Source organism: Tachysurus fulvidraco, chromosome 1 (genome assembly GCF_022655615.1).
Source record: "Tachysurus fulvidraco isolate hzauxx_2018 chromosome 1, HZAU_PFXX_2.0, whole genome shotgun sequence".
In the NCBI taxonomy this organism is placed as follows: Eukaryota; Metazoa; Chordata; class Actinopteri; order Siluriformes; family Bagridae; genus Tachysurus; species Tachysurus fulvidraco.
In genome coordinates this window covers 32068568-32095792 of record NC_062518.1, presented here as the reverse complement: position 1 = coordinate 32095792, position 27225 = coordinate 32068568, and the positions used below count along the sequence as shown (strand labels likewise).

Here is a 27225-nt window from a genome sequence, read left to right as displayed (position 1 = left end):
GTGACTCGTGAAATCGGCGATCCATTGAAAATTTCTTTATATATGCACCGTGCACGCGCATAAACTCTGGGTAACCAGTTGGTGGTTGATTAAACTAACTCTTCTCAGGTGTTTTGGAACCGACATAATGGTATGCCTGTTTGGGGTAAATCAACCCAGAGGTTATGATTTACTAAATGGTAAGTTAACCAAGCTTTCTGGAATACCCCCCAGGTCTCCTCACCTAACCTCAGTTACTGAATTTCCTAATGCTCTTGTGGTAGAAATTTACACAGAAAATCTAGTGTAAAATCTAGTGGAAAGCCTTCCCAGAAGTCAGAACAATATATATATTGTATATATTTCCATTGTCATGTGTTTGGCCATGTTGTGTATGTAAGTCAGTAGGCTAATAGAGGTTATGTCTCTTATGCCAAATGCTGTAAATGTAAATATTAAAAATAGTGGTTTGCATAGGTCTAATCAAATTTACATATTGCTGAACCAGGGACAGTATACTTCCTTCAAAAGTAGATAGCATAGCTAAAAAAAAAGAAGGTCATTTACATAAATAAGAATGTGTAATGTAGATTGGGGGTTTGTAGATTTTCTGATAACACACATGAGAAAATGTGTTGACCCAGCTGTAGGGTGTAACCACAGAGAAAAAAGGGGAGGGCTGAAAAGAACAACTTCACATATGTGTGAGAGAGTGGGGGAAAAGCCAGTTTCTAGAGTTTGTTAGATAGCAGTGCACTGAGATAAACTTTGTTAAATCATATAGACAGCACAAAAGACAGAGGAAGGAAGCAGAGGAGACGAGATAACTCCACTAACAAGAATTACTAGGTAAAACTTTGCTTTCACTTATTAAACTATCTGCTATTACAATATAAATAACAAAAAGCAACTCATTTCATTCTATTCTCATTGTACAATGCGCATTGATTATTTTATAACAGCTGCTATAGCTTAAGGCACCAAACCATACGGATGTTACAAACCTGTGTAATATTTTACATGTATTTTACATGTGTAGATTAATGTAGATGAGATAAACAAAATAAAGTTGTGGTGAAGTAACAGCACATGAAAGAACAGCAAGTATTCACGTCTCATCACCTGAATCATTTCCTATATTTACTTTGCCTATTCAGTAGCGATGTGACTGTCACTGTCTATTTTAGCATCTGTGTGTTCTTACTTCAGCTTGGCTATCTTTTTAAATTATAGCTGATTTCTATTTAAAATATACCAACTGGGAACCTCAGAATCTCTCTACATATTGGTAAGTGTAAATAAATATGTAAATAAAACAATACATACAAAATCACATAAATATAAATGAGAGTGCTATATGAACAAATGCACAACTAGCACTATTTATTAAAAGCACTAACTGTTTTTGTTTCTGATACTAGCACTTTCAAAGAAATTGTTGCCTTTTACCAATTCATGAGTCAGTGATAAAAATACTTCCAGTATATCCTCCAATAATATGCTCTCAAGCATTTTAAGATTTTCCCTTAAACCTGTGTAAAGATGCAGCCAGGCATGAATAGACATGCTATTAATAGCCAGAGTGCACCTTTATGGTTTCTCTATGAGAAAAAACCTACATATAAAATTCAGAAATCAATCATTTACCATTTAAACAAGAAGCTGTGAGGTTTCGTGTTCAGTTTCTTATCCAAGAGTTGATGTGAATTGTGTGTGCAGATGGAGTACAAAGTAACTGTGGCTACAGGCACCTTAGAGTACTCAGGTACCAATAACTATGTGTATGTAACCCTGGTGGGGGAGAATGGAGAGAGTGAGAGAACACTGTTGGACAAACCAGGCCTGGATCTGTGTAGAGGCGCGGTAAGTAAGAGTATAGAGGCCTATCTATATCGGAAACGTACTTTTATATTTTTTGTCATATGTTATTAAAATGCCATTAACTTTGAACTGAGGATACAACCCAAGCATCTAACTTCGCAATCAGAACTTTCTCAAGGCCCTAATAACAGCCCTGTCATTCATGTTATACTGCATTATGAGACTGCTACTTTTTAACAGGCATTGCTTTCCATGAGAATACGCAAACTGTATTTTCATTCTATCTTATCTTGACTTACAGGTTGATGACTACATAGTCCAGAGCTCAGCTCCTCTGGGCCGTGTGCTTCTGGTACGCTTGGAGAAGCAGAGGTACTTTTTGGAAGATAACTGGTTTTGCAATTATGTGAAAGTCACACCACCTGGAGGGGAAAACATGCAGACATTCCCCTGCTATTGCTGGTTAGTGGGGGATATTAAAGTCGAAGTACGCGAAGGCACAGGTCAGTCCTAGCAAATGCCCCAGTGGTAGGATTTTATCTCAACCTAAATCAAGCTCAGGATTCCTAATGGTGGATGATTCATTCTCTCTTTTTCTTTTACAGCTAAAAAGCTGTCTGATGAGATCCTGCCCCAGGAGCTGGCTCATAGAAAGGCACAACTGAAGGAGAGACAGAATACTTTCCGGTGAGTTTGTCTTTTTGCATTTACATGACAGGAGGCACTACATTGTAAAATTTTAGTCCCATTTTAGCAGTATAGTTCCCATCTAAAGTAACTACACAAAATATAGGTTATGTAGCTATCGTTAAAATTTAAATAACAGCATAATGCTTACTCCTAGGCAAACAAATTATATCGGGCATAATGTTCTCTTTTCATTTATTTTACATGGATGGAAATAACAATTAGACATTTACAAAGAATACAATGTGGGAAATTTCACTAGTGCTGCCACAACTGCTGTAAATAAAAAAAGACTTGGTACAACAATATTCTCTCTCTCTCTCTCTCTCTCTCTCTCTCTCTCTCTCTCTCTCTCTCTCTCTCTCTCTCTCTCTCTCTCTCTCTCTCTCTTTCACACATACATACACTGTGTGTGTGTGTATGTATATATATATATATATATATATATATATATATATAATATATATATATATATATATATATATATATATATATAATATAATTTTTTTTTTTATTGTAAGAAATTACAGAAATTGCACCCAAATTCCACTCCAAGGTTTAGAGTCCTAAACGTATTACCTTATGATACTTCTTAGGAATGAGCTCTTTTTTTTGCCAGGGCTGCTGCAATCTGCAAGGGCATGCATTCTTGCACTGATAAGATCTATTGATGTTATATTAAATGATGATTTATTCACCTGAGGAGAACTAGTGTATAAACAAACCACACAATGTGCCCATTGTGAACCTGTCCTGTCATTGCCCTCTGGCATTTCTGATCATTGTATGTCAGCAGGCCATATGGTTTGCACTCTCAAAAAAGTTTTTTTATTTTATTTGAACATTGTCTCTCTTGACATTTCTACCTGCCCCAGCAGGTGTTGAAAGATAATACTGCTTTTGTTAATAAAGTTAATATTACTTTCTTGTTCTTGCAACTTTCAACATCTGTCTGAGCAGATCTGAGCATTAAGCAAGGGTATGTACTCCTATATGCCTAGACCAAAAGAAAAATGTTGGGGAAGGAGGCCCATTGAAACTGTTAGCATAGTTGTGAATGTTGTGAAAGTCCTGCCCGAAGAGGACTGTCTGTGTACATGAAATGAAAGTCAGTAAAAGCATCAGCAGTCTAAAGCAGTCTGAAGACTGTAACCTAAAAAAACTTCTTCTACTACAGCATGATTTCTGTTTTATTGAATGCCATTTATGTATAAGAAATATGTGATATATTTAATGTGTCAATGTTTAGTTTATTCTGACTGCATTAACTTTAGACAGAATTATGATTTGGAAACTTTTGTACAATTGTTGATCATTTCTTGGGCCTTAATGAAATATAGTTATTATACAGCCATTGTTTGATGTTTGTCTATATTACTGGTGTTTATTTGTGTTATCTTAGATGGCATGCATGGGCTCCAGGAATTCCCAAATGCATAGATGCCAAATCAGAGGCAGACCTACCCCAGGATGTTCGCTTTGCCAATGAGAAACGCAGTGACTTTGAAAGATCACTTCAGTTTGCGTGAGCAATGAATTATTTTTATTTTCTTTATTTTTTACTCTATAAAACCAGTTTTAATTAAATCCTACACATCTTAGTCTCAATAAAACATCTCAACAACGAACGTTTTTTTTTTATATATATATATAAAATGTCTGTACATTTGTAGGCTTTTGGAGCTATCTCTAAAGAAGCTGGTCATTTGGTTTGGAAGGTCATGGGAAGATCTGGATGATTTTAAACAAATATTTTGGAAATTACGGAGTCCCATTGCTGGTATAGTAGCTGTGAACTTAATGTTCCCCTCTTTCAAGTGATTTCTACATTTCTAACATTTTAGAATATTTGCAAAATATTTGCATTTACCTTACAGTGTATTTAATACATTTTGACTATAAATAGAATCATTTATTTATTGCACTGTATGCAACACTATAATATTTAGTAATTGTTCAATATTTTATGCATGATAGAATACACTATGGAACACTGGAAGGAGGACTGGTTTTTTGGCCATCAGTTCATGAATGGGTCAAACCCACGGATGATTCAGAGGTGCAGGCAACTGCCTTCCAACTTCCCTGTCCCTGGAGACATGGTACAGGCCTTCTTAAGCCCCAACACCACCCTGAATAAAGAGCTACAGGTGAGCAGTGGTGTAAAATGTCTGTAGTGATCTCACACTAACTTCAAAAAAATTATATTCATCTTCAGTACCTACTTTATCCTGGTCACCATGCATCCTCCAGTCCATCACAACACACATTCACACCTAGCGGTGTTTAAGGAACTGATTATATGCAGTAAATCAAATCAACAGTCATATAATTTATAATTGGTATCATAAGCTCAAAGAACCCTGGAGCTGTGAGGAGATTACCTATGGCACCACCAGGCCCAGACTGGCCATTTTGGGATCAGGAAATATCCAATTTTCATTTTGGCAAAATGGCTGGCAAATCTTGCATTTCTGATAGATTTTGATGCCCAGAGATTAGTTAAAAAACCAATGGCTAGCCACCACTTTCTTCATTTCTGTAATAATGAAAGAATATACATAAAAACATTAAAAACAAAGCTTTGTAGATGTGCTGAAGAATGGACAAGTAAAGGCACAGTGTAAAATGTCCTCAAGAACATGCGCCAAAATATAGCAAAATAACAGATTTAAAGGAGTAATATTATTTCAGACTATTATGCAACATAGTTATTGTACATAGTTAAACATTATCTAATGAAACTGTATTAACCACAATATCAAACAAGTATATAACAGCTAAGACATCTTAGATTCCACCACATTTGACATTAGTAGGCTGTACAGCTAAACTTGGGTCTACACAGACCAATGTACTGTAATGGCTGAGCTGATTGTTTCAGGAGTGACTCTGTTCTCCTTTTTAGTCAGTTTTATGGAGTTTTACGCTTGTCACTGTTTGTAATGCAAATCCACCAAGCCAGTATAAGTGATGGAAAAGGTTAGTGTGTGTGTCACAGAGGGACAGAATAAAAAGTGGAGATAGACAATGCACTAATTAACATATGATGTCCCTCACCTACACATTATTTGTTAATGTACTTCTGATATTAAGAATGATATTAAGATGTTACAGCATCTTTTGCTAAACCAGACGGTGAAATTAGCTATAATCCATATATTTAACAGTACAATTGTGAGTATATCCTGGTATTTAAAAGGCTTTAAGAATCTCTCTCTCTCTTTGTGAAGGCTGGGAATATATACCTTGTTGACTATGCTATAATGGACGGTATTCCAGAGAATGTGATCAGAGGGAAGAAGCAGTATATAGCAGCTCCTTTGTGTTTACTATATGAACATCCAGACAACGGTCTCATTCCCATTGCAATACAGGTAATGTTTTCAGCAAGTCTGTTCTAAAGAGGAAACATATAGCTAATGAAAAGGCTCATTCTTTCCCCTTTTCCGTTTTCTCAGCTTGAACAGAATCCTAATAAGGAAACACCCATCTTCCTCCCCAACGATCCGCCTCTGGCTTGGTTATTGGCTAAAATATGGGTCCGTCATGCTGAATTTCAGATCTTCCAGGTGCTGTCACACCTGCTGCGAACTCACCTTACAGTGGAGGTGTTCTGTGTGGCTACACTGCGTAACCTCCCTTCGGTCCACCCTATAAACAAGGTTAGTTTGAAAGTATGGAAAAGCTGTCTTTAACACTAAAAATATGAGGTATTACAACAAGTCTCTCTCTCTGCTACAGCTGCTCAATCCTCATCTGAAGTACACTCTGGAGATAAATTGCCGTGGACGCACACAGCTCCTCTCTAATAACGGAATCTTCAAAAGAGTGAGCTTAAGTAAAACAATATCTATTTAATTTAGCATTTTTTTTATTTATAACATTAGGTCTACACATTCACCCACAATCTCTACAACTTTTCTCTATATGTATTGTGTTCAACATATTTGTACTATGTAGTGCCTCCGACATTTCAGACACCCTGTAGATCAGTAGTAGATAATCAGCTACTGTATGCTTTCTCTGAAGGTAGTGTCCACAGGTGGTGATGGGCTGCTGGTGCTGGCCCAAAGGGAGTATAAGGTCCTGACCTATCGCTCGCTACAACCCCGCTACGACTTCATAGACCGTGGAGTTACTAAACTCAATAAATACTTCTACAGAGAGCACAGCCTGATGCTTTGGGATGCCATTGAGAAGTGAGAGTCCAGGCACAAGAGCAACTATTTCCTGTCATCATTAGGCACTGAAATAGTTTTCCATATTCAGTGTTTTGTTTGCATGAGCTTGGAGACAGAACAGGTACTGACATCTCCTCTTTCCTTTTCACTTTCAGATTTGTCTCCAGCATAGTGTCTCTGTATTACGGAAGTGACAATGATGTGGTGCAGGATTCAGAACTGCAGGCATGGATCAAGGACGTGGTTGAGGAAGGCTTTGTAAATGTTCCTCATTTTGGTTAGTTGCCTAAACAAAAATAAAACTACAGTACATGTCATAGCAATAACTGTGGAGCAGTGGTGACTCAGGGCTGCAGGGTCTGGGCTAATTATAAAAAAACAATTAATTACTAATTATTGCACAAGGCATTTCTTTATAAAAGCAGACATTAGTAGACATGTATCCTTATACAGGGTCATTAATATGGTATTTTTATAATTCGTATGTGACAGGGCTGCCTAATGTACTAAAGAATAAACAGGAGCTGGTCACTGTTTTGAGTGTGGTCATCTTTTGCAGCACTGCACAACATGCAGCAACCAACAATGGACAGGTAAGTGATGCATCATGATTGTATTTTTTTTCTCTAAAACCAAGTAGATATGTGTAATAAACCTTACAGGAAAGTTCCAACATAAAATTAAGATTTAATACAGTATGCTATTTGCCATTATTATGCAGTACTGCATTTCTCAGCCAGTGTGATTTGGCAAAATTCACGTTTGCATAATTATTGTATTCATACATCAATGTGCTGCTGCTATAGTATCCAGTTACTTCATAGTGTTATGGTGTAATTACTATGAGCCAATCATTATGCAGGAGGCACAATCAAACCAGCCTGCAAAGCAGTACCAAGTCTCTCAGTATCTAGTTCTAATTGCTGTAAGAAACAACAAAGCAAGTACCAATGTACCGATCATTAAATGTAACAGATTAAATTACATTTTTGCTAGTGTGTCCCTTATAACAACACACACTTCCAATACTGCTGAGAATGACTTTGTGTACTTTTCCCTCTATCTTCTAGTTTGACTTCTGTTCATGGGTGCCCAACACACCTTGCACCATGCGCCAGCCTCCACCCACAGACAAGGACGGTGTCACCATGGAGTTAATCATGAACACGCTTCCTGATATCAGCCAGTCATGTGTAGAGATGGCAATCACATGGCATTTAGGAAGAGCTCAGCCAGACGCAGTGAGTCAAAACGTCCATGAAACGCTCCAAGTGGCCTGCTCCTGTTTACACAATGTCATTTCAAAGCAGGCTAAAAAAATAAAAATAAAAAATAAAACAAGATGTTGGCTGAAAGATTCAAGTAAAATTGATGGCATCCAGCAGAAAATATTCCCATTTACTTACTTGCTTATTCAGTTTCAATTCTATAAGTTATGTCTACAGCTAAGTACTTTTTTTTCTGTCTTATTAGAATTTTATCTTTTTTTTATTTTTAACTTTATCTCCTTTCTGCCCTATCATGCTCAGATACCTCTGGCACAGTACGAGGAACAGTATTTCACTGAGCCAGCAGCCCAAAAGATGATTGATAACTTCAGACAGGATCTGAAGGACATTGAGGAGGAGATTCTGGAGCAGAATAAGGGTCTTGAACCACCATATCTCTATCTGTGTCCTAGTCGAATAGAAAATAGCATTACCATATAGAGAGAGTTGAGAACAATTCTGAATTTTATAATGTACTAGAAAGCTGTCCTAAATGCATTTTATAGACATTATGAAAGATTTGTTGAAAGATTGTTTGAAACAAGAAGAAAGGTATTTGTTGTAAATCTATGTGTTTCATTTTTTGTTGTACTAATTTTACAATCAGAAAAAAATACACTATAAACTGAAATGCATGTAACCACCAACAAAATATAAACAGACTATAGGAACTATAAGGACGACAAATTTATTTCTGTAATTACAAACTGTTAATACCAAATTAAATTAAATCATGAATACTTATGGACATGGACAAAGGTCATTTCTAATTTGTATTTATGTACAGTGCAAAACAGTGGCACTTTTTTAATTCTCAAAAATGTAAACGCATTTGGAATACAATAAACATGGTGAGAAAATGTGTAGAAGGCATTAAGGCACAATCATATAACTAAATACAGCAGTGATCCTTCCATAAATATCAATCCAACACAGAGGCTTTTTTTTGTTAAAGCTCTAAACCTGAGAATGCTTTATACAGAGAAAAGGCACAGTGAAAACGCTCAGACTACAGCTAAAATACCAACAGCAAGGTAATATTATAACACCGGTAAAACAATAAAATTCTTATAGGAAATACAGCAAAATCACTTTCAGGGAATTGGATTTTTCCACCCACCAGAGGGTATTAACGCACAAGATACTCGTTGCGCTTATTGAGTCGGACCTGAACGAAAGACACAAATCCAATCACCACATAGATTCCTGCAGCAATGAAGCAGTTGTAGCCAACTTGGTTGTAGACAGCATAAACGTTCTGCAGCGGGTTCTTACTGTAAAGAAGACACCAAAGCACATGTTTAATACTTTTCAGGAATGATTCAATTCATTTTTGTAAATTAGACAAGAAATGTCACTTACAAATTACAACCAGCCAAAAAAAAAAAAAAAAAGTGGGACAAAAGGAACACCAAGGGTATGTTTCTGTTGAAATCTACATGTCAGTGCAGGGTAAATTTCGGCTTTTGTGGGTGGATGTTTAGGATGAAAAAAAACAACTCATGGCTAAAAAATAAACATGGGGAAGCATCTTTGTCTAATCTTGACTAATTTGTATACTTAGATGGCATTACACTAGAACAATCTATAGCTAGAGAAGCCATGGATCAATGAGATGCATTGAATATAAACACTTTAAAACTTTATAGCGAATATTATTGTCTAACCGTTTTAATGAGAGAGAGAGAGAGAGAGAGAGAGAGAGAGAGAGAGAGAGAGAAAACCCAGTAAATGTTATAGCATTAAATCACTGAGTTGTATAACTTATGTACTTTATTTGGCACCAACTTGAGAGTGAACACTGATATTATCCAATGGCAATATCTTTGCTGCAAATTTGACCTAATAGTACTTGTATTCTATAAGCCACAGATGATGCCTCTGAAGCACTCCATTTTGGTATCTAGTGAGTGACACAATGATTATAACTTCTTTCCAAACATGTGAGATGAACTCACGTGTCTTCATAGTCGTCCTCCTTTAAAGGCACATCCTCAATCAGCACACCCGAATGTACGCTAAAGAAAATCCCCAGCATTGCCTAAAAGAGGAAACCAGATGGTAGAGTAACTAAGGACAGAAGAGGAAGAGTAACTTAGGAGAGAGGAGGAAGAGTAACTTAGGACAGAGGAGGAAGAGTAACACTGCTTGCTACATTTCACAATATCTCTATGTCTCTATACTCTATGTTGTTTACTTTGTGCTTAAAGTCTAAATAAACTTTAATAAAGGTAACCACAAGCAGTGACTTATAAGGCACTTAACAATTCAAAATCAAAATCAATACTTAACAAACAAATGTTAAAAGAACTTTACACAGTAAAGAGAAACTTGTTCAATCTAAAAAGTTACATTTCTTTAAAACAAGGAACATATTCTTACCAGCATAATAACTCCCCACATGCTCATCACCAACATACATGCTGCCAATTTAGGACCACAGATGATAAAAGAGCCCATGTTTAAAGTTATTTTCAAAGCAGTGCAGGCAAAAGCAACTTGGTCATTTATAGAGTTACAACTTTGTTTTCCCAAACCAAGCTTCTTCCTACTTCTGAGACTGTCAATCTGTGCAGGTCAGCTGACTTAGCAATGACTTCCGGTCGGAGAAACAAAGTATTTCACAATAAAAGCTCCCACGATGTTTTTGAAAGTAAATTAAGTTATTAAAGAAAAAAAAAAAGATTTGGTTCTTTAAATTTCACACTGAAGTGCTATAATTATAATGGAGGTTTTATGGAGGTGTTTTATATATATATATTTTTTTATATATTTATATATATATATATATATATAATATATATATATATATATATATAAATATCAGTATATATATATAACCCACTAAAAAACACTTACACACACACACACACACACACACACACACACATATATATATATATATATATATATATATATATATATATATAATTTTAGATACATTATACACTAAACTATAAATGAAATAAAATAGAATAGATAATATTATATTTCATTATAGTATATTGTAGTGTATTATAGTATAATCATTTTAATAGGCCTTTGGGAACATGTCCTTAGCTGCAAAACCCTTTCTTTAAGATAGTGATGCTTACATGGTGAGCAGTTTTACTGTACTGTATGTTATATGATTCACTTTACTGAGTCGAGTCTATAGATCTAGCCGTTCAAGGTGAACCGAACTTCGTCTTTGAGTTTATTTGAGTCTCAAATCACGGGGTGTAAAAAAGAAAAAAGAAAAAAGCTTCTTCATCTCCCAGCACCTATACTATAGTAAAGAGACGGCGATTTGATCAAAGCTGCTACGACTTAACTCAATAAATTGCCCAGAAACAAAGAACCAGGAACCTCCCATCGCTATTTAGTCGTAAATAAGGGGCATGTCCAGACGAGTCGGTTCAGCCTTTATGTACGATCTTTACATTTTATTACGTTTCCTGGCAACATAAATTGTTAGAGCTTGAATGTGATATTATATATCTGCAAATACTGAATCGGGATACATGTCTAAACTCCAGTTTTACTCTCGAACGAGTGAAATCGGACACCCAGTGATTCTTGCTCGGCTCTTTTTCTCCTCCCCAGACTGAAAGAAAACGTTGCGAAATTCCTGAAGTTTTTAAGGCGGTCGTGAGGAATTATTACTTTCCTGGTGTTATTAAAGTCGCACAAGGACTTCTGACCGATTTGTTTTTGTAGAGACGCACGGATTTTTGTTGAATAGACAGTTTTTATTTACAAAGAGGCATCGAAGAAACAAAACGAAAAAGAAAAAAACAAAAAGAAGTGTAAAAAAAAAAGTGAATGAAGACGTGTAACGGGACCAAAAAAGGAGGAGAAGACTAACTTCGGGAAAACTATGGGAACTTAGGCCTTTTTATCGACCAATTTGAAAGCATAAAGATCATTAAACTCTACTTTATTTACATAGACACATAGGTAGGAGACCTGACTTTTTGTGTTTTATTCCCAGAGCATTAACACAGCCTACGTGGCCGAACCTAAAACTAGTCAAGGTTGGGCCTGTTTAACTCTGTCAAAATAAAAACAAAACAGACAAACAAAAAAATCTAAAACAAAACTTATAGATTTTAAGATTTTTACAGTAGAATTGTTTGTTAATTTGGATGTTGTTTTTTGGGGGAAATGAACAGAAGTGTTGACTTTGTTCTTCTCTCAGGTTAAAGTCATGCTTTTTTCCCGTCTATTTTAATCCAAATACTGACTTTTTACTTGTTAGTATCAAAATCTCATAAGTATTGTTTGCTACTCCTTAGATTTATAATCAGATCTAGAGATGATTACATGTCACCTGTCTGTGAAATCTATGTTTCTGGTAGCATCAAAAACACATTGATGGCTTATAAATGTGTCTCTGAAGTGTTCCAGGCATATGATGGATGGAGAGAAGGAGAAAGAAAGGGAAAGGGGGGAGGAAAAGGAGAGTGATGAGACAGAGGAGGATGCCGAAGGTGCAGCCTTGCTGTGGCAAGAAGGATCTTCTGATGATGACCTAGGACTACCCATCATGCACTGGGAGGCTCTAAGCCTGCGTATTGCTCAACTTGAAAAACAAGAAGAAGAACAAAGAGAGAAGAATAAGGTCCGAGTTACAAAAACATACAAAACATGATGGCTTATAGCATATAGGAAGTCATACACGTAGGTATAAATTATGTGAAATTACTAAAATGCTGATTGGCAGTATGGAAAAAATATATATCATGCTCCTTTTTCATCATGTGCAAGTGCACATTTACTATATATGGTATCACTATTAAAGTACAAAGTTCTAAATACCATTTTAGCAAAATAGCATTTAAAAACTAATATCCAACTTGTAATTGACAGTGTGAAGAACAGAATTGACTGGTCTTCAGAAGTACTGACAATATCCACAACACTTTTAGAAAAGTGTCTTGAGATAAAATATAAATATGGCATACTATAGATAATTTCATTTCATTAATTCATTTACAGCCTTTGGTAGACCAAAGCTAATGTAGATCATTTGACTTTGAATCACCAAACCCTGATATTTGCACTTACTCATTTGGCAGATACTTTTTTCTTTCACAATGTGGTCATTTGTCACCAAGTAGCCCATATGTCCTATAACATAACAGCTTTCAAGCTGGAGGATGAAGGCTATCATGTGCTACCCTGAAGACAGGGTCCAGACTGTAGCTCATGCTACATCTCAGGGCAGTTGAAAACAACTGGAAGAAAGCTCTATCTTTTCTCTTCCACATACATAAGCTCATCGATGCCCACAATTGACTAGTGTATTTCTGCCAAGGGAGATAGTATAATGCTATCCCTCCCACCCAGAGATCCTGAAAAGACTTTGCAAGATTCAGACCTGTGATATCATGACAATAAGATCATGGAAATACATTTTTATCCATAATTGAAATTTACAGAAGGCATAATCCTTCTGTAGAGTTGAATGGTTTACATTTAAGGGCCTTGCTCCACAGCCAAGGCAGTATTTGGATTACCTCACAACCTTTGGGTCAGAACTTTAACACCCAAGAGAAGTAGGACATCAGTTTGAGTGATTTAGTAAAACTGGAAGAATACATCCACATCATTGTGTTGTTCAGAGATTGCATATATTGACACTCATATGAAGCAGTTAAAGTAGTGCCTGTATGTTTTCTGTATATTTCAAGGATGTTGTCCAGTGGACAGATAGTTGGCCAGAGTTATATAACCTTACCAGACATCAAGACACTTGTGAGGATGTGGAAGAAAGTCGTCTGAACGCCCTAACATCACGGTACTCATCAGATTGATTCCTTTCGGTTCTATTGTATACTTTGATGTGATATCTGATTATGACTGGATTTTTCTGGTTATTTTAGTCTTCAGAGTCAGATGAACCTGCAGCTCTGCTTCATCAACAACAGTGAGAGTGAGGAGGAGGAGGAGGAGGAGGACAAGGAGAAAAAAGAGGTTTCCAATGACATTTTGTTTTCATTCAATCTGTTACACTGCAGATTTTGGAATGTAACAAATAAATATATCTGTGTTTACCATGTACATAAAAACAAAAATGGTGTAATTCTAAAATGGTATTTCATTCACAGTTGAACAAAGGTTCTAGGAAACAGATGCAGCAGCCACAGCAGCATTCCAGCAATGCATCCAGTGCTAAAGCCAAATCTGGTGGATTTAAGAAAGAGGTCAAGGCCGCTCTCAGCATGCTAAGACACAAGCTGAGGTTGGAGCAAAAACAGGTAATCATACATCAAGATTTTGATTCCCCAAGTTCACAGTAATGTTTTGCTCTCATTTAAACCTGAATGCATACATGGTTGTGGAAAAAATATTAATCGGTTTGACCCTTCTCTTATAGACCAAACCCCCAAGTGATGCAGTTAAAGAGAGAACTCATTATAATCGCAGCGACTTGCAGAAGTTCAGTTTAAAGGAGTTGAATGCACTGAAGACCACACTAAGCAAAGATATTCATAGTAAGATTTTTCTACCTGAAACAGTATTAAATATTTTTTCTCCTAAATGAGTATTGCTCAGCATTTCATTATTGGTTTTTGCAATGTCTGCCAGCATGAGTTTGAAATAACTGGATCTGGATCTAATATCTTTGAACTCTGAAACAAAAATGGTGTAGATGTCAATGCATATTGAAATTCTGTATCATTTGTACAAGGCTTATTGTGATTATTTATACGGCCCTGTAAATGAGGCACAAACATTTAGGCACAGCTCAATTAAAATGACCCAACATGAGCAGTTTTCACATTTTTCAATTTTATTGTGTACATGAAACATACACATGGCTAAAACATACAGTTTGAATAATTTTTATAAATATTAATGGGCAAAGGTTTCTGGGCACTTCATTTTAACACTTACTGTATATGTGCTGGTTGAAACCAATCTAGATTTAGTGTTTTTTTTTTACTGTTCGAAAAACCTCCACACTTCTGCGAAGCAGAATTTCCAGGCTTCTTTCAGTTGTTGTTTGTTTTCGGGTTGTTCCCTTCAGTCTCCTCTTCAGGAGGTATAATTGAAGCCCAGTTGAGTTGAAGTCTGGTGACTGACTTGGCCAGTCTAAACCTACCACTTTTTTGTTGTGTTGCCATTGTGTTTTGTGTCATTGTCTTGCTGCATAACGAAGACCCTCTCAATTAGATTGGAAGTATTTCTTTGTCATTTGTCAGACAAAATGTTCCTTTAAACTTCTGAAGTTATTCTGCTTCTACCATGATGTATTCAAACATCTTTAAAGATCAGTGTTTTGGATCATGAGCAGGTCTTTTCTTTTTTCCACACTTTGGCCTTTCCATCCCTTTGGTAGAGGTTAACCTCTGTGTCTCTCTGCAAATTCCACTCTGGCCTTCTTATTCTTACTGTTGTGACTGTTGTTATGTCTCCAGAAATGATTTTCTAAAATGCCTAGAAAAACTTTACCTTTCAAAAAACAATCTTTTAAAATTGCACAAAATGTAATGCTCTTTATAGTTTATTGTTATTTACAGTACATTTATATACATCTTCTATGTGTGTGTGTGTGTGTGTGTGTGTGTGTGTGTGTGTGTGTGTGTGTGTGTGTGTGTGCGTGTGTAGACCTCAGCTCTGAGTTGGTGGGCCGACTTCTCACAAGAGACCAACTAAGAACTGAGCAGGATGCCATGTTATTGGAGATACAGGATATGACATCACTCTGAGAGAAGAAGTCAATTTCATTAAAGGGACAAAAAGATGCCTTAATAGCTTGAGAACTTATAAACCTGGGAGATCTGCCTGGAAGAATTAACTGTACTGTGAAATGTTTCTTCACACCAAAGGAGTGAATTTAGACTTAAATTGCACAGATTTGTTTCCAATTTAGCTTCTTAATAAGGGTTCTATCAGTATGTTAATATAAAGGTGTTGTAAGGCATTAGTAAGGCAGCACTTAGCTGTTATCACTGTCTAGGACCAACTCTTTTCAGTAATCAAATTGTTTTTGACAAATGAGTATTTTTACTGTTCCAGCCTCTTTTACGTTTGTGTCATTTTTACAACATTTTAGTGATGTACCTCATCCATAATTTAATATTGAATAGTTTACAGTCACATGCAGACACTTTTAGAGCTAATGGATAAAGTAATAATCCCTTGAAGGGATGACATGTTTCACACCTGTGCACACTAATGTAAATTATGTAAACTAGCAGTTATAGAATCAAAGCTGCCTAAAATATGCTCATTAAAGTCTACCTAGAATAAGTAATTTGTATTTGTATGTATACATTTTAGGTAATATTGAGTGGACTGGTGCTATTTGTGAAAGTTTTGCAGAATAAAGGTAGATTTTATTCATATTGCATTATATAGAGCTGGTGATCAGGTTCTCTTTTAAACTAGAACCTAGAATGTTTTCAGAATAAGTACTTTTTTTGCCATGCCTAGTCAGAGTTAGTATGTTCAAAAGGACAACTCAGCAGAAATAAAGGAAAGAAGAAAGACAGGGGGAGGGACAGATGAAGAGGTGAGAGGAGACCGAGAAGAAGAGAGTGATGCATAGAATGGTCCGCAATAGGTATGACAAACAGTCGAGCTGAAGTAGAGCAACAACGTATGGTTTTGAGTTGACCTAGAAAGAACAATAGTTTTGGTACTTTTTCATATCTAATTGCCTGTGCCTTCTTGTTCACACTAATGACGAATGGACAATGATCTATCGATTTTGACTGACATTTGGGATTCTGTTCAAATATTTTTCTTCTGTCCGAATTGGTAAGTTTTCCAGTTTGTAATAACACAAAAACCAGTTGTTAGTATTTATTTACCACTCTAATACATGCCACATGCCTCTTAGACCTTTTTCTTTAAGAACTGTAATCTATAAAGCTTTTTAATATGCAGTCAGCGATTACATTACAAATGTGTATATTCCCTGGAATTGTTTTTGTCCCCATTAAGCCACAAATAGATGATTTATCATAATATGGATGAGTGAACATATCACTGTGTTGACACAATGCCTTATATGTTTCACAAGTGCTGAACAATATAGTCTTTTGCCCTGTGGCTACTCAGCTTAATGCTCAGTCTACAAAAAGAGAAGATAACCATTGTATGACGTGGATAAATTTCAAAGCAATGCTTGATGTTTAAATATAGCCGCTCAACCATATAGAATGTTGTCATTCAGAAAGAGCTAAAATCTTGTAAACTTTGTCGGGTCAAAAGCAGGAAAGAGTTTGAATGGGGTAACAAGTGAGAGTAAGAAAGGGAGATGGATGATGGTACACAGAGGGTAAGTGTGGTTACTGATTGATTAGTTACTGAAGTGAAAAGAGTCTGAATCAGCAGCATATACTCATGCGGCAGGGCGGTAGGGCAAACAGCTTCACAGATTGTGAAAGAAAGGCTGTGGGTGGGGGAGAGGAATAGGCAAATGTGGCTGCCTGTTAGACCAGTAAATAGAAAAGAGCCATCTTGGAATCTTAAATGACTCCAAAATCAAATCAGTGCATCTATTTCTTGTGTAATGTGTGCAAATTTGTATGCTAAACTAAACATAGTGTCAATGCTGTTTAATTTTTACAGAAATTCACATTGAACCACCAGGCTGGAAAAACCAGAAACTTTGACAGTTCCCAGCTTTGAAATCAGCGGCTGTTTTAATGGAAACTCACTGTGATGATGACACCGAATAACATCCTTAATAAGAGATCCAGAAGCAATCAGAAATGGTGACAGACACTCCTACAGACCTGTCTGAAACAGGACAAGGTGCTGACACCCTTTTCCTCTATTCAACTAATTTTTCTAATGCCGCTTCCTGTAACATTGATGAGTCCTACAAGTACATCTTCCTTCCTATCTGTTATTCCTTCACATTTGTCTTTAGCATCAGCCTCAATTCTGTGGTGCTCTATCGCTCCTTTCGCCGTACCAAGCACTGGAATGTGTCCCTAATTTATATGGTAAACTTGGCTACTACAGACTTCATGTATGGTCTCTCTTTGCCATTCCTGGTGGCCAGTTACATCCTGCATGACAACTGGGTCTTTGGAGATTTCATGTGTCGCTTAGTGCGCTTCCTGTTCTACTTCAACCTTTATTGTAGCATTTTTTTCCTCACCTGCATCTCTGTGCATCGCTACCTGGGCATCTGTCATCCCATGAGAACCATCACTCTAGAGACCAAAAGGGCTGTAAAAGGCACTTGCATTTTGGTATGGCTTGCTGTCTTTGCACTTACATGCCCAATTTTTAGATTTGCACAAACAGAGCTTCTTCCTCGTCACAAGGATGGTGGAGCATTAGAGGTACATGAAATGAATAGTGATACACATAAGTCCAATACAACTCCAAGTACTCAGATGTTCCATAACTGCTGGGATGATGCTATTGATAAGGAGTTCCAGGACTATGTTCCTTATGGAATAACCCTCCATCTCTTGGGGTTCTTTGTGCCATTTAGTATTATTGCATGGTGTTACTCACGTGTAGTTATGACTATATTTCGAACACTTCATTCCCAACCTCCTGCTAATGGACCAAGGAAAAGACAAGGAAGCAAGGCAGGAACAGGAGGAGAAGGCATGTCTATTATTCTTGGGGCTCATTCCCCATATGTAAACAGGCGTCGCAAGTCCATCAAAACCATCATAACCATTACTCTCCTCTTTGCTCTCTGTTTCTTCCCCTTTCATGTTACCCGCACTATTTTTTTGGTGCTGAAAGTGACCAGCAGGGTGCACTGCCATACGATGCGGATGGTCTCCATTTGTTACAAAATTACTCGGCCACTAGCATCCTTCAATGCCTGGCTTAATGCTTTGCTCTATTTCCTCACCAAAGAAAAAAGTGGACCCTGCTGCAACAAACCACCACCTTCCCACCATGGGCTCCTTTGGCCTTTACGGATGCTGGGAAAAGGTGGGAATGAGGAGGAGGAAGCTGAAGAGGCAGTGAATCATAAAAACAATGAACTCAAGGCAGAAAACAGCATATTCACAGACTTACCTTGAGACAAAATCTAAAAATATGTAAAATGTATTTGGAATGTTAGTAATATAATTTACCTGTATGTATAGTCATATGTACTGGGGAAATCTTAAAACTGATATGTATACTTTTATTTCCTTGTGCATTCATATAAAAGGGAGGATTTTTCAATTGGTAAACTAATAATGTGACTAAATTGTTATCAGATTGCAATTATAAAATTTGATTAATGTGATTCAGTAATATATTAAATATGATCTGACTCTTGCCCTTTATGCCCAAATTATTTGACATAATACTACCAGCTGCTGGGACACAAAATGTAACTACATGAGGACATGCTTACCTCAATACTGGCCATGGGTTTTTTAATTATATTTTGATCATTTTGAACAGTGAGTGTGGTGTCATGTAAATGATTCGAATAATTAAAATTTCCATGTAATTTTAATCTCACTAAAATACATAAAAAGGTCTGTGTCTCTACTGTTTCTCTGTAACAAGCTTCTGTGTTTAATGGAACAAATTATAATGTATAATTTTTGTTCTTAGAAATGGTTCAGATATGAAAATGCAGAACATTTTAGCCAAAGAAATATCCGTCAAAGTCCATATTAAACCTCACATGCGAGAGGGACAGAGGTCATTTATTTAGCAGAGTTAATTATTTTCCATTTACTTATTGGTCAACTAACAATTAGGGACAATTTTTACCCATATTTATATGTTACTGTAAACACGTAAGATTTCTATTTCTAAAATAGTTTGCTTATTTCAGAAATAATCTATTATGCATATTCCTGTTTCTGAACTGTCTAGGGAGCTGAAGTGGACCTATGTAGAGCTTTCAAATGAGCAGGGAAATTACTAAACTCTGCTGGGCTCTGACCATTTACAGGTCCACAGCTGTGTCCCGGCTCTGAACACATAGATAACATGGAAAACAGACATACATTTCCTCCCATCATCACTGTTTCCTCCCATTAGTCAATGTAACACTGGGCTCCACACTGGGCTCCATCTTAGTTTCATGGTTTCTTTAGGATGTGAATAACCCTTGCTCTCTTGAAAGTAGTTGATACCTGACCAGATGCTATTGATCTAATGAGGTGATAGTGGTAATGAAGGGCAGAAGGTCTTGCGAGATGGTCTGGAGCTGCTCCATACTGGAGCAGATGTGGAATAGACCTCTACTACCTCCCACATTTTAACTAAAAGTTTGTCATTATGAAACCAACAACCTTTGTGCTGCTTTAGTTGAATTAAATGAAAGGCTCCTAGACCTCAACTCCATAATACTTAAAGTTTCTCGTAAAAAAGAACGTTTTATATAACAACACAGCCTGTCATTAATAATTTAAAGCCTTGTTAATGTATGAAAGATAAGATCCTCACTACTGGTGAAAACGGTGGTTTAAACCATGACATTCAGTGATTTATCTAACATGACCACAGCAAGTGTTGAAGCTCCACGGATGTAAGATGCCAGGTTTGTCCAACAGGTGGCGACATGGAGAACGTCCGTTATTTCCAGTTTGGAAATTCAAAACATAACCAGCTAGGCCAGTTCCCGACCTGCACCGCGGCAAAAATAAGCGTTGACCGTTAAAAAAAATGACAAAAAAAATAATTAAAAATTCCTAAAGCGAATATATGCATTAAAAATGGCTGGTTTCGTAAAGACTATTAAAAACTAAAGTTAGCGAGGTGTCGAAATTTAAAAAATTGTAGAGGATTTTTTTTATTTATTTTTTTCCCCCTCTGTGCTTCGTGTCATCACGGTGTAGAGGCGCTGCAGTGAACAGCCGTGGCGCCATTTTCAAAGTTCAGAGCTCGAGTGAATGGAACCTCTTGTTATAGACAAAACTCTTATTTCGCTCTGTTACTCATTTTTAATTTTCTAATCCGTCGTCGTTTTACACCCTGAAGCGAACATACGGACTCCGAGGACGAGGTTTTTTTTTATTTTAAAAAAGGAAAAAAGGTAAATGAATATTTTGTATTTTAAACTAAAAATGTTGAAGGATTGGGTTTTGTTTATTCCTCCTTTATATGATCGGTTTTTATTTGGTCTGTAGGTACTTTGAGTTATTTTTTGAGATGCTGCTGGCACAGCACTTCTTCAGCTCTCTTGGTCGTTTCTAGCTCGTTGGTGTAGACTGATATAAAATGATTTGTGTTGATTTTGTAACGTTGTTTTGTTGACACACAACAGTAGAGTTCGATAGTTGTGTAAGTAGAATAGCTTCAGCTTTGGTTTCTGGTTAAACTGACGAGTAACTCGTTAGGGATCTCTCTCTCTCTCTCTCTCTCTCTCTCTCTCTCTCTCTCTCTCTCTCTCGTGTGTGTGTCACCGGAGCTGTCCACTTACTCCTCTATTTTAACACCTGTGTGTCCTCCGTGTGTGATGAACAGAAATCCACAGCTAATCGTTATGTTTATTCCCATGATAGATTACTTACTTAGTCGATTTTTCGACACTCAACTCCACTTACAAGCAAGTAACTACGTCTAAAAGTGTAACTTTTTAGATCCGATTCTCTCTCTCTCTCTCTCTCTCTCTCTCTCTCTCTCTCTCTCTCTCTCTCGCACACACACGCGCGCACACTTACTTTCCGGTGACATTTTGGACACAATTATGAAGTGAATTTTCTCGCCCCTTCTCCATAGAACCGAAGTTCAAAACCCTCCACAAATGTAGTTTTCGTTGAACTTATGTGTGCACTTCCACATGCCAATCTTTTTTTTTATTTATTTATTTATTTATTTATTTATTTATTTATTTATTTATTTTATTTTACACCTCACAGCCACCACAAACTGTTTGTGCGAGACTGTCACCAATAACTCTGATCCAGTTACTCGGATATTTTTTAATGCGACTAACTTAGATGAACAAAGCTCGGTCATATATATAGTGCTAATATATAAAGTTATATAACCTCGATTTCTTCAGTTTATTGACTTGTAGTTTCACCTTTCCTTTTTAATAATTTTTTCCCCACTTTTATTAACAATCACTTGCTTACATCAGTGCATGACAGGTAAAATTAGTGTTATAAATTGCTATAAATAATGGTAGGTGCAGAAGAGACATTTAATGCATTAAGGTGATAAAATTGTTCTTTTAAAAAATATAGTTTATAAAGTGTGATGTGTGTGTGTGGGTGTGTGATGAGCTGTGTGTGTGTGATGAGCTGTCTGTCTGTGCACATTTGTGCACATGAATAATGTGAAGAGACATAGACCTGATGGTAGACTATCAGGTTGTTGACTTTGGGAGGGGGACCAGGAGAACACAGTGAGTGCTTGATCTTGGTTACTAGTTTGTCAGCAATATGGCATTCTGGTGCTGGTTTTGGAAAACTATTCTTTGCATGACTGACCAGTGAGAATTTTACCCAGGATTTTAATATATACATTTATTTATTTATTTATTTATTAAATGATATGATCAGGACTCATGCTTCAAGGTTTTCCTTCACCTCATTTTTTTTAACAGCACTGTTAGTCAAATGTCATACATTAGATTTGATGCACTGTAACTGATTTAATGTTTAACTTTCCAAATTCTTTAATTATATGGTTATTAGATTGAACAGTTATTAAATATAATCTCTTGGGCTGTGAAAAGGAAGTCTGGTGCTGTTTGAAATGTAGGTTTGTTCTCCATCACCATTTGAATGTACCACAGTGATTAAGTAGAATGTTTTTTGCATCATATTAAAACCAGTTTTGTTTGTTTTTGTGTGTTTTGGTTCATGGCAATTTTTTTAAATCATTTTATCTTCAAAGTTCAAGGTTATTCTTTTCATCCACATAATGCAACTCGGTTTGCTTGAATTTATCATGTTTAATTTTTATCCATGTCTCTTATGCTAGGCCCTGGGCCCGACACTGCTCCTTCTCTGGACTGTTTTTAGTCTTCCTGTTTTTGTGTGTGGTTACTGAGGCTTAGTGAAGACATGTTTTGTGCAGAATGAGCTGATGCATGAAATGTAAGAAAGTATAGTACTTATTTATACACTTGATCAAAAAATATCTAATCAGCATATTGGATCATATTTATATATATTTTTTTATAATCTTTCATATAGACAGGATTTTTTTTTTTTTTTTAGAAAATGTAGCTTTCAAATAATATGACAGTCATTTTATAAAACAACATGGTGTGTGTTGGTACAGTACTTATTTTTCACTTGCTGAGTCTTGTGTGCTGATCTTATAAATAGTGATAAAATCTTACAGGTCCGTCTGGGGCTCTTTCACAAAGTTAGATTGTGAATTTAATTTCATTTGGCTTTTGCTTTTTGGTCATGTATTATTCGCAGAGGTCTTTGTCTTGTCTGGCTGTGTGTGCGTGTGTGCGCGCATGCAACTGTTCAAGCCCAGTTGTCTTTCTCAGTAAACCTATCTGTGGAACCAGATCGACATTTTCTCCACTTTTTGTACCTAGTCTCTCGTTCTATGCACAGCCAACAGTGCCAGTACACACTGCCAAGCTCAGTGTTATGATGAAACTATGAAAACAACATTAAATAACAAGAACAACAGAAAAAGTATATGTTCAGGTTGTTTCTAGTATTTAGTTTGTCTTTCCCTGGTTGCACTTGTATTTTTATTTTAGTTATTGGTTTAAACTCATTCGAAACAAGGCCAAGATTAAAAACGCGTTTCTAAGACCCTCAAGAAAATTTAGGCATTGTAGTAAAAATTATACTGCATTATGGCAAAAAAAAAAAAAGGCACAAACACAACACTTTTTCTTGTTTCTTGTTCCTCTTTCCCTGTGTTTCTACAGTCAAGCCTGCTCCCTCTTTTGTTCCCTCCCTCCCTCCCTTTTCTCTCTGCTGGCTGTGTGAATGCTTTGGCATGGGTACAAGAAATCAAGCAAGCGCGAGCTGCTAGCACTGGCGCGCTGCACACATGAAGTCCCACAAATTAATTTTTTGCCTGGAAACGGTTAAAGCAACAGTCCCGAAATTTTACACCCTTTGAAAGAAACCCTAGGGTGACGCACTAATTTTTTTTGGTATTTTTTCAGTCCCCCAAAAATGTTCATTTTAATTGTAGAATGTGATGCCCCGGGAAAAAGGCTACAACCCCTGCTTTTTATGCCTACCAAGTTCCTCAGGCAGCCTCACTAGCTACAGCTAAGCAGAGGCTGCACACTGCATGGACTGCTGGTCTGGAAGGGAATAGGGGGAGAAAAAGGGTTTAGGGGCTGAAAATAGGTGGTGGGGGACAAAAGCTTTAGGGACTTATTTTACTCCTGGAACCCCCAGCCTGGAATGGGAGACCCAATCTTAGATGAGTGGGTGTATTTTTGATCTCAAATTAAGACTTGGAATGCCAATTGATAAGTGTATGTGAGGATTTCTTTCCTTTTTAAAATCTTTTTCCACAAATATGTTTTAATAGATTTTGCTCTTTTAGTTGATGGTTTTCCTGTTTATATTTCTAGAATTTGCATATTTGCATGTTACAGCCCTTGACTGGTGTCTTTTACCTAGTTTTAAGAAAGATAGTACTTAGAGTCTTAAAATAATTTTTTCTGCCTTTTTCAAAACTAAAACAAGTTAAACCTATTTTAAAGTAATTACTTTAAAGTATTTCCCCTCTCCAGGTGCAGAATTGAATTCAGAGGACGATTGGTGTTCAGTGAGTTCCTTTTGGGATTATCAGCCACCTTCACCTCTCCTCTGTTGCTTAAGAGGGTAAAGAAAAAAGGCTGGGGGTAAGTTAGTTCTTCTCTGTGTCTGCATCAAAGCTTAACCAAAATGGCCCCTGGTTTGAATGGGTAAGAAAAAGTTAGGCCAGGGTGTGTGAGTGTGGGCTTGTACTCCCGTGCTCTCTCTCTCTCACTCTCTCCCGCTCTCTCACTCTCTCCCGCTCTCTCACTCTCTCCCGCTCTCTGTCTGTCTGTCTGTCTGTCTGTCTGTCTGTCTGTCTCTCTCACTCCCTCTGTTCTTTATTGCCTCTTGATCTCCCATTTCTTATGCTTTTTTATTTGCTTTTTCTCTCTGTGAACAGCTGGCAAGAGTAGACAAAAATGAACGCGTTCTTCAGCTGTGCTGACGTGATCATTTGATTGAGACTGCAAATAGGCTGCTCTTTTATCTGATATAACTTCAATCTACAATCTTCTAGTAATACTGTAATGTTGTGTAGTTAGTTAACCTTGCAGAAGGTTATTAATTTTTTAATATTACTTTTTCAGTTAACCCTGAAACCAATATATATATATTTTTTTTATATAAAAACAATCCATTTAAGGTTTGATTACACTACATGGTGGTATATTTCTTAAGATTTATAAATTACACTACATTATCTGCAGTGTAAGTGTACTTTAAATAAATACAAATATTTTGCTGTAAGACTTATAATTTCCCCCATTAATTGAACTACTGCAGAGTTTTGATGTGGTGTGTTTCCTAATTCTTTGTGCTAGAGCCACCATGTAATGATAAAAAAAAAGTATTTCATAAAAGCATCCAAATTTTTCGTCATTGCAGTAATTAGTTTTGATTATCTAGTTACTCAAACATGTATTATTCAGAAGATGAATGTGTATTTGGTTTGTCTCTGTTCATTCACTGTCAAGGTCACACCTTCATGATTTTCAATGTTCTTTTTTTCTTCTTTTTTTTTCTACCTCACCTTCTGCAGTACCTTCAAAATTTGAAAAACCTTAGCAGTTAATTTGAATCATTTACTACAAATCACTATGTCCTGTTAAATATTCCTTTTTATTTTTTAGTTTGGATTTAAAGTTTAGAATTTTTCCATTTTGTGTAGTGTTTTTTTTTATTTCACTATAATTTTTAGTTTTGATCTTTCTTTTTAAAGCATTATTAAAATTGTGCATTTACTCTATTACAGGCTCGGATGTAATTTTATAAAGTAACAGTGTGAATGCTACCAGAGAAGTAAATTAATAAAATAAATTATAATTATATTCAATAGTGGGATCAAAATAATTTTGAAATATCACATATGTATGAATAAGTACAGTTTTAATTAGTTTTTTTTATAGCTACAAAAATAAATGAATTCTACAATTTACATTTTCAATTGTAGCATTTTAACATCACATCAGAAATACATTTTTAAGGAAAAAAACCCTATTTTTGTAAAGATCTCAGAATTCATAGGATCTGTCACAAAAGTGCATTGTATTTTATGATGATTTCAAGAAGTCATATTTCCCCCAGTCTCACTGCATTTTAAATGCGACATTTGCTCATTTAGTAGACTACTGTTTTGTAGTTAACAGACATTTGCTTTCTTCTTGTTCTGCCCTTCATATCCACCATTTTGTTTTTAATTTTCATCATCCAGTTTAAGACACTTGTTTGCTGTTAGTGTGGCATGAAAATATTCGTTTTTTTTATATGATCATATTTTTTATGTACGGATTTTCCCATTTCATATTAAATGCTTTTTCCTTTTTCCCAGTAAAGCAGATATGTTTAAAATCTGAATTGTTTTTTTGTCCAAATCCCAGATTTATGGATGGAGCTCATTTAGTACAGCTTGGTACAGCTAAAGAAACAAAAATAAACAGTGATGCTGATTATAATAGGCTGCTCTTTCTTGAAAAAATGTTTTTTCCGGATGTTTTAAAGGAGCGTCAGCATCTCCCTTGACTCTCATGAGCAAGCCAGAGGGCTCTGTAGCAGCACATCATGGTTTGTAGGTTCCCAGGTTGATTTCCAGATTATTATGTGCTGTTACTGGGAACACTGGTGATACTGCCACTAACAACATTTGCACATTCTTCATGGTCTGGATGGACTCATCACTGTGTGACATTTTTCTAATATTGGCAAAAATATTTCTTTATAGTTCATTATAGAGGTCAGACTGTTATCACATTAACCATAAGTTGCACACTGGCTTCTAGGCCCAGGGAAATTTTTATTTTGCTAAATAACACAGGATGTTTTAATGATTATGTAAACTGCCACACTGGTCACCTTCAGTCTATTTCTAAAGGAAATATAAAGTACTGTATTATTATTAGTAATCTGTGAGGGATCACTAGATATATTCCACTGTGAATTTCTTGCACACTTTTACTGAAGTGGTACAAGGAACAAATCCTTTGTGCATCTCTCTATCCCTTCTCCAGACCACACACTCATGACGGCAGCTTTGTTTCTGTGTGCCTGACATTAGCAGCACATCAATATTGGCAGCTGCCCTCTCCCTGGGTTGCCAGTATGTTTTGTGCTGCTCCCGTCAGACAGACACACTCTTCATCTGTCTAGAATGCAGATCGACTGGACAAAAGCATGTCCTTGAAA

At 36.4% G+C, this 27225-nt stretch overlaps 4 protein-coding genes and 1 long non-coding RNA gene across 8 annotated transcripts; 4 read left to right on the top strand and 1 right to left on the bottom strand.

Annotated features, from left to right (window-relative positions):
- The first annotated feature begins 56 nt into the window (after positions 1 to 56).
- alox12 (arachidonate 12-lipoxygenase) lies at positions 57 to 8679 on the top strand. 4 transcript variants are annotated; one of them, XM_027134388.2, is made up of 16 exons: positions 161 to 179; positions 764 to 828; positions 1699 to 1842; positions 2102 to 2303; positions 2406 to 2487; positions 3890 to 4012; positions 4161 to 4267; positions 4465 to 4637; positions 5721 to 5864; positions 5949 to 6152; positions 6232 to 6318; positions 6520 to 6689; positions 6827 to 6948; positions 7164 to 7264; positions 7742 to 7912; positions 8201 to 8679. In XM_027134388.2, exons 3-16 carry the CDS (start codon positions 1699 to 1701, stop codon positions 8378 to 8380), a joined length of 2010 nt encoding a protein of 669 aa, XP_026990189.1. In that variant the 5' UTR covers positions 161 to 179; positions 764 to 828; the 3' UTR covers positions 8381 to 8679. The 4 variants fall into 4 exon arrangements, with proteins under 4 accessions (XP_026990186.1, XP_026990189.1, XP_026990187.1 ...); XM_027134386.2 differs by lacking the exon at positions 161 to 179 and adding an exon at positions 1213 to 1267 and having other exon boundaries at positions 413 to 828; XM_027134385.2 differs by lacking the exon at positions 764 to 828 and having other exon boundaries at positions 57 to 179.
- rnaseka (ribonuclease, RNase K a) lies at positions 8612 to 10533 on the bottom strand. The gene is made up of 3 exons (XM_027134389.2): positions 10322 to 10533; positions 9898 to 9980; positions 8612 to 9213 (listed from the first exon to the last, which is right to left on the bottom strand). Exons 1-3 carry the CDS (start codon positions 10397 to 10399, stop codon positions 9069 to 9071), a joined length of 306 nt encoding a protein of 101 aa, XP_026990190.1. The 5' UTR covers positions 10400 to 10533; the 3' UTR covers positions 8612 to 9068.
- A 751-nt stretch (positions 10534 to 11284) lies between these two features.
- On the top strand, positions 11285 to 16285 carry si:dkey-6n21.12 (schwannomin-interacting protein 1). Its single transcript, XM_027134508.2, has 7 exons — positions 11285 to 11878; positions 12321 to 12542; positions 13615 to 13721; positions 13807 to 13897; positions 14032 to 14181; positions 14301 to 14418; positions 15536 to 16285. Exons 2-7 carry the CDS (start codon positions 12333 to 12335, stop codon positions 15634 to 15636), a joined length of 777 nt encoding a protein of 258 aa, XP_026990309.1. The 5' UTR covers positions 11285 to 11878; positions 12321 to 12332; the 3' UTR covers positions 15637 to 16285.
- Positions 16286 to 16411: 126 nt separating this feature from the next.
- si:dkey-6n21.13 (P2Y purinoceptor 3) lies at positions 16412 to 19387 on the top strand. Its single transcript, XM_027134507.2, has 2 exons — positions 16412 to 16690; positions 17507 to 19387. The coding sequence occupies exon 2, from the start codon at positions 17650 to 17652 to the stop codon at positions 18934 to 18936; it is 1287 nt and encodes a 428-aa protein (XP_026990308.1). The 5' UTR covers positions 16412 to 16690; positions 17507 to 17649; the 3' UTR covers positions 18937 to 19387.
- Positions 19388 to 20481: 1094 nt separating this feature from the next.
- Positions 20482 to 25792, top strand: LOC113635214. Its single transcript, XR_007144767.1, has 3 exons — positions 20482 to 20897; positions 24540 to 24650; positions 24947 to 25792. It is a non-coding gene; the product is annotated as an uncharacterized LOC113635214 (long non-coding RNA).
- The last annotated feature ends 1433 nt before the right edge of the window (positions 25793 to 27225 follow it).